The 7464-nt window shown below is 43.7% G+C and overlaps 1 protein-coding gene across 2 annotated transcripts; it reads left to right on the top strand.

Moving 5' to 3' along the window:
• Nucleotides 1-2838: 2838 nt before the first annotated feature.
• LOC147615414 (RING-H2 finger protein ATL58-like) lies at nucleotides 2839-6890 on the top strand. Of its 2 annotated transcripts, XM_086779521.1 has the most exons (4): nucleotides 2839-4480; nucleotides 4557-4864; nucleotides 5424-5518; nucleotides 5611-6890. In XM_086779521.1, the coding sequence occupies exons 2-4, from the start codon at nucleotides 4658-4660 to the stop codon at nucleotides 5960-5962; spliced, it is 654 nt and encodes a 217-aa protein (XP_086635647.1). In that variant the 5' UTR covers nucleotides 2839-4480; nucleotides 4557-4657; the 3' UTR covers nucleotides 5963-6890. The 2 variants fall into 2 exon arrangements, with proteins under 2 accessions (XP_086635647.1, XP_086635646.1); XM_086779520.1 differs by having other exon boundaries at nucleotides 2839-4864.
• The last annotated feature ends 574 nt before the right edge of the window (nucleotides 6891-7464 follow it).

The following is a 7464-nucleotide window of genomic DNA, read 5'->3' as shown; positions in this document are numbered from 1 at the left end:
CATTTTCCTTGATGGAATGACCTTTAATGCCATATCTGCAAGAAGAAAAGCAACAAGTTTTGTAGCTTATTCACATTAACCTATTAAAACACATAATAGATGCACCTCTATTGAACTCGCATGAAGCTAGCTACCTATAGTTTCCCATAATAAACTTGACTTGGCCACATTATGCTAACAAAGATGACCACATGCAATAAATCAAGCCTTTCAGTCAACCAAGGCCCATATTAGAAAATTCCACAAGGGTAGACCATGCCCATATAATTCTACATATCCCCACAGTAAACCATTACACTAATTTGAGTCATGGTATCATATATTACCTTTACTTGGAGGCGTTTTATGTGCCTTTTCAACAGTTGGCATCTCCTTTGTGCCCTATTTCACTGTGTCCAACCCCTCCTTTCCCTTTTGGTTGCCTTGTTGACGAGGAGTCTTTTCAAAGCTGTGGGATCTAGAAAAAATAAAGCAAGAATTAAACTCATAGGATATAGCCACATGCCCAAACATAGAAAAGCAAAGCCTAATGAGTTGACCGGTTGGATCAAAACAGACTCTCAAGATAGCAAACAAAAGGCTAGTTTTGTCAAAGAAAGTAAACAACAACTTGGACGGGCATGGTGATCAGAAAAATACCTTTTTGTGGAGGAGATTGGCACTTATGGTTTTCTGCAAGAGGAATCTCCTTGCACTGTACTATCCACTTGAGCCTGTCCTTTCCCTTTTGGCCCCTCCTTTGATCGGGACTCCTGTGATGCCAAATCTACAAAAAAGCAAAGCAAGATCTAAAGCCACCTGCAAGAGCACCACACACACACATACAAAAACAAAGCTCATTGATTGAGCAAGAGAGATTGCTCACCTTTTGGTGGGGGAAATGGCTCCATGTCAAGAGCATCAATGATGGGCTTTGGTGTGGCATCCCCTTGTTTATCGACCCTAGCACATCTCTTTCCCCTTTTCTCTTTTTAGAACATCTCGAATTACGTACCATATCTAAGGAGAAATTGTGACAAAAAAATAGGGCAAAACAATAAAAAACATGGCAAACATGCCAAATTGCTCTACACTTCAAGAAACAAGTATAGGGAGCCGCCACAAAATTGATCCAGAAGGATTGATTCCTTTTCATGGAGTCCACATGCACACTGTGTACTTTTGCCATAGTTAGAAGCAGAGAAAACAATTTGAAAAGAGAGAAACGGTATGTGGCATCGTTGTGGCAAGCCGAACCAAACTACTACTAGCAAACCCCAAACATCGCACCCTGGATAACGCTTACTTCCAAGGCAGGGTAACTTAGCAATGTTCATTGGCGTTACTTTTGATATTTTCGCGAGGGGAAAACTCCGGACAAACACCCAAGTTCCTTTCACACACAACACCCACTCTAAGCATGCTCTGCAAGCTAGCTGCTTGCACATCCGGCTTAGTGTTTAGTGGACCAGCAAGGTTACCACCTTCAGGTCCTCGCACATACTGGCACGTCGATGAATGCCACCATTCGCCTTTGTGTGAAGAGCTCCCACACACAACATAGAGCCAGGGGGGAAGCTGCCTCATCCTCATTATTGAAAGGTCAACATGTGTACAAAAGAGTAGAGGCCCAAAGTAGGGTTGAAGCTACCTGTTATCCCCACAAGAGATGATGGATTCGACAAGCAGTAGCAGCAGGCCATAACCTCTCCCTGCTCCTGTCCCTTTTCCCCTCTCCTCTCACAAAAAAGCAAAGCAAGATGTCTTGCCACCTGTTTGGAGCACCACACACACATACAAAAACAAAGCTCATTGATCAAGCAAGAGACCTTGCTTACCTTTTGGTGGGGGAACTTGCTGGGTGGATTGAGCATCGACAATGGGCTTTGGTGGGGCACCCCCTTGTTTAGCGGCCCCAACATGTCTTTCCCATTTTCTCTTTTTAGATCATGAAGAATTATGTACCATATCTGAAAAAACTAGGGTAAAACAATAAACTGTGGAGAAATCGTGACAGAAAAACCAGGGCACAACAATAAAACATGGCAAATACGTAGATTCAAAGTCATCAATCTACACAAATAGTAGAGCAAAAACAAATACATGCAAAAGAAAACATGAGGGTAGGCGACTATAGCATCGACACACAAGTTTGGGTAGGCTATGGCAGATATGGCGTAGAACTTGGGTAGATGAGCCAAGGTTTATGCACACATGAAGCTTTGGCGCAATTTGCATGATCATGCAAAGTTCAGAGTAGATACACACTGGTGGAGGGTGCCCACCAAGAAATCTTTAAAAGGCTTGGCAGACACTCCCCCCTTACACACTATACTGGACTTCAACCCTAGTCAGTTGCCAAATTCTTTCCGGTTTAGTTTTAGCAAACCAGGCCAAAATTCAAAACATCCATCAGCTCGCCGCCGCTAATGCGCCTAAAGCCGGCATAAATGCGGCACGTGCTTCCGAACCTAACAGGCCAATTTCCGGGCAGCCAACCAATTTCCGAGCGGCCATAAAAGAGATCCAACAATCGCAGTCTTAGCCTCGAAGCTTCCGCGCTGTCGATCCCACCGCCATGGGTGACTCCTAGAGATACCCCCACATCCCTAACATGTATAAGGGCCCTAATTCTCTGTTCTCTCCCCGTGTAAGTTTCTACAAAACTATGCGAGGCGCTTAAACAACGTTCTTTAAGATCTACCAGTGGTTGGTAGAACCGACCGAGCAATATTATCCCTGGCGGCTCTCTTTCTCTCTAGGTAATTTTGTGCACAATCAGGACTTTACTTTTTCTGCACTGCGGTTCTTTCATGCCAAAATCCTTTGGGTATAAACTACATGCATTTGTTCCGTGAAGGCGCGAGTGGCTTGAAATTCATCGTGTTTTAGATGCAATAAGAAAGCACAGAATGAGTCCATTGGGATAGGGTGGCGGGCTCATTCAGATGGAGATGCAAAAGCGATGGCGCATCTGCATGTGGCCAGTGTGGGGTCGGTGGCGAGGGCAAAGGATGCAAGATTTTGATGGGTGGTTTGGGTGCCTCCTTCGCCCATATCTAGAAAGAGGGGCTTTCACGGAAAGTGAGGGAAAGTGGGCTGCAGAATCCAACGCTGTTTCTGAATTCTCAGGGTTCTTTTTGTGGGCTTTTTTTTCTTGGGGTTTTGCGCAGAAATGTAGCCATATAGAGAGAGTCAAAGCGAACTGGTAGAGAGGGGTGATTTGGGGAGTCATGGGATACTCTCTTGTTCATCCAATCAATCAATCGAAAAGCTTTCCTTGGAACTGCCTGTCGTTTCACGCCCATCTCTCCATAAACGCGGAGGAATTAAGCTGTAATCGGCTAATCAATCTGCTAATATCTATAGCATTCGCAGACAAAGTGGCCTCGCTGCCTAGACAATCTTCGTTTTGCAGTTAAATTACGCAGATTTCTCCTCCAAATCTATTAGTAAATGCCTCTTCCCTTGATTCTTCCCTCTGCAGAAGGCCTGTCTAGTATAGAAGTCGATATTTAAGTGCTGAAGTTGTCTCTAAGTCTCTTGAGAAGAAATAAACCTACTGCATACTACTGTTGCTGCTGGCTATGGCGGTGGTTTTCGGAAGGTGTGCAGAAGTGGGCCTTTAGGCGTATTAAGATAAGAGGGGAGTTGCTGAAATCGAGGGGAAGAAACAGTAAATGCTTGCTTGTGTTGTTGTTGTAGTCTTCTTTGCGGAGAAGTTGCCTTGCCCGTCTCGCTTTGCATCTTGCTTTCTGTAAAAACTGGGAAACTAAGTTTGCTGAAAAAAGTAGAAGAAGAGGAGGACGAAGAAAGAAGAAAGGAGAAGACACACCCGGACGTTTTTCTTCTAGTTCTGCAAGTTGGGCACGCTGCTGTCTGCTTTTCCGCCCACCTGGGTGAGGTTTCCTTCTTCATTTTGGGCCGCTGGGTGAGCATAGCCTGCGCACTTGGGCGAGCTTTTCTCTACTTCTCCGCGTTTGGGCGAGCCTTCTCGGCACATATCAGGCTTTGGGCCATTTGGGCGAGCGTTTTGTGAGTTTTGAGCATTTGGGCGAAGCTTTTCTCTGCACACAGAAAGCTTTGCAGCACTCTGTAATACTTTTCGCTGTGCTCTAAGGTTTTTGGCGAGCTTTTATTTCCCACGGGAAGCCTTCAAGACATCTTGGCAAGGTTTTCTCTGTGTTTTAAGGATTTGAGCAAAAGCTTTCTTGTGCGCATTGAAAGCTTTTGAAGGTTGTTCTTTGTGTTCCAAGCACCTTTCCCTCCTGCACACTAAACGCTTTATCCCATTGAGGCAAAGCTTCTTTTTGTGTGGGCAAGCATTCTCCTGCACTCTGAAGGCTTCTGGGGCCATTTTATCTTTTGAGTTTAAGGAATTGGAAAAGTTACACTCTCTGCAAGGAGTTGCACTCCAGCAGGTAGGAAAGCTGCACTCCAGCAGGGAGAGTTTTGGCCTCCTCAAGCTCTACACTCGTCGAAATAGTGGAGAAGAGGGCAGGTTGGTACAGGTTTATTTCTGCTTTCATTGCATTGGGGCTAGCTTTACTATCTGCCTAAAGTGTAGAAGATGGCAGGTCTTTTGCTCCTTGCTGAGTTTAACCAGGTGGGAAAGGTGGAGCAAAGCTTCACTTCACATCTACGTAGTATATCTATAACAGAGAGGAAGTATATAGAAATGTCCGAGCAGGGGAATGTGTCTGAATGTTCAGGGCCTTGCCCAACCCCTCCTCAGCTGCAGCTCTACCAAACCATCATTTTTGCCACTCCAGTGCTCTTTGCATTCTTGCTGTTGATCCTTTTCTGCATGCTCTACATCAAAAGACACATAAACAACTCCTCTCAGTCCAGGGAGCAGTTTGTCTCAAGAGGGTTTTTCCCTACGGTAAGAACGAATACTTCACCCTGGCTTCGCCACTTTGGGCTCGTGCCACCATCATCCTTGACCCAGTATTTTTTCATTCCAAGTCCATGTTTGGAGCTATAAACACCCCTTCCTTAGCGCACTTGCCTTTCTACCCGTAGTTAGAAGGTTAAATATGCATGCTGTACGTGACTGTCTGTTCATGTTGTATGTATGCATTCTTTGTAGGTATGTATGTATGTATTCTTTGTAGGTATGTATACATGTGCGTTTGTGTATGCTGTATGAATACCTACATATTTGTGACTGCATGTCAAATGTATGCAGGCATACTTTGTTTCTGTATGCATGTGTACGTGTATGTGATTTCCACTGAAGGCAGGCTGGCTATTCAAGCAGATTGCTTCTGTCTTCTGTCTTCTACTGTGCATTTCAGCTTTCATTTTGTCATGTGTGCACACGTTGCAGAGTATGTGTATGTGCCATGTTGCACATAAGCGACATGTGTCTTGTTTTTGTCTACCAATTTCTATTCCTCAACTTTTTTTTATTGATGGTGTTGTCATGTGGTATGCTTTAGCCTTTGTATGACCATGGTCTCAGCAAATCGTTCAGACAACGGTTGCCAACCATCCCATTTGATGAGAAGTTTGCGGCCTCAAGTGAAGATAATCAGTGAGTATCACACCTTTGTTCTAATCAAGTGTTTCTTGTTTCTTTTACAAAGTGTAGGTATGAGCTAATTTGTACTGCTTTTTTGTGCTCAGGTGTGCTGTATGTCTTAGTGATTATCAATTGAATGAAAAGTTGCTACAGCTGCCAGTATGTAAGCATTTTTTCCATGTTCCATGCATCGATGAGTGGCTGGTGAAGAACAAAACATGCCCAATATGCCGAACTTCACTTCTTCAAGGGGGTAGCAATAGCATAGGTGTTCCAGTAAGAGCAGAAGAAAACAGGCAGTGGGAAGAGAGGATAGTAAATGAGGTCCAGGATGGAAGCACCCATGTGAGATCAGAGGCATCTAATGGGGCAAGCAGCAGCAGCGGCATGTTGGCATCTTCTGAAACATTGCCTCACTTCAGCAGTGAGCACGCAATGAACATTGACCGGATTTAATCATGAAAATGATTAATGGTATGCCGAATGTAGGGAAGGCAAATGCATCTATCACTCTTACAATATCGACATTGCACTGTCCATGCTATAAGAATTCAAAACTGCAGGAATGGTGTTGATGCATAGGCATTTGACTCTACTTTGTTGGGAGGAATGAGTTTTGAACCTGCCTAGAGAGCCTTGTTTCAGCAGGGAGGGTGCAATGACCATTGAACATAGTTAATCGTCAATAGTTTACAGTGGGCTGAATGTAGGGAAGGCGGATGCATATATCACTCTACAACGTTGACATTTGCAGAGTTCATGCTATAAGCATTTCAAAACTGCAGGAGTGGTGTCGATGCATAGGCACTTCGCTTGATTGCAGAGTTTGTGCTATATATCACTCTACAACATCAACATTGCAGGGTTCGTGCTATAAGCATTTCAAAATGGCAGGAGTGGTGTCGATGCATAGCCACTTCGCTTGATTTGTTGAGAGGAATGACTTTTGAGCCTGCCTAGAGAGCTAGTTCATATTAAGCACAGTTTATGCGATACTCATATTCATCTTTCGTCTGTGTGGACACCTATTCTGTCTGAGGTCTGTCCTACATAGCTTATAGGGGCCATTAGTAGTAGCTTGTAACACTTTGTTTATTTGCTGTTATGCTCTGAGGTGGATGGCTTTAAGAGATACTTCAAGTATTAACTCGTCTATAAGCTAGTGGTCATGAGAGCTTCCTTGTTTCTTGTACACATTTAGAGAACATTTTTGCAGAGGTGACTTTATTTGGGCAGTAGTGGTAGGTGCTGTTTTGGGTCAGCATTATGTTTTATGTTAAACTGAGCTTGTAATCATAATGTAATTTTCCACAGAGAATCATGCATTTATTTCAATACAGTGTTGTATGGTTCATTCGCTAATTTTACGAGCTCTCTTTGCTGTAAGCACATCTGTACATGGTTCTGCCATTGTGCCCGAGAAGGCGGCATTATGTTTTATGTTAAATTGAGCTTGTGATCATAATGTAATTTTCCAGTACATTTCCAGAGAGAATCGTGCATTTATTTCAATACAGTGTTGTATGGTTGGTTTGCTAATTTTACGAGCTCTCTTTGCTGTAAGCACATCTGTACATGGTTCTGTCATTGTGCCCAAGAAGGCCCAAGTACATAATATTTTCCTTCATCATTCAGAAACATTTGGGGTATTGTATTGTTGTTTAGAGTGTCAATGTATAGCATGCTCTTTGCCCATTGCAGTCTCTGCCTTTTTCATGTTCTTATTCACCTGGTCTCAGGTCAGTGTCCCTCCATGTGGTAGTATCAGATGCAGCTTGGGTGCGAGTAGATGGTGTGGTTAAGATGGTGCAAGAGGAGTGGTAGGGTAGTGCAGGAAGATGGTGACCATGAGAGAGAGAGAGAGAGAGAGAGAGAGAGAGAGAGAGAGACTTTGTTGGGGCAAAGAGAGATTTTTCACAAGATCCCTAATGTAAAAATCAACTAAGTATATCATGCAA

Source organism: Cibotium barometz, chromosome 40 (genome assembly GCF_041138505.1).
Source record: "Cibotium barometz isolate CiBa-2024 chromosome 40, ASM4113850v1, whole genome shotgun sequence".
In the NCBI taxonomy this organism is placed as follows: Eukaryota; Viridiplantae; Streptophyta; class Polypodiopsida; order Cyatheales; family Cibotiaceae; genus Cibotium; species Cibotium barometz.
The sequence above is the reverse complement of the archived record's forward strand: the minus strand, read 5'-3'. Positions and strand labels throughout refer to the sequence as shown.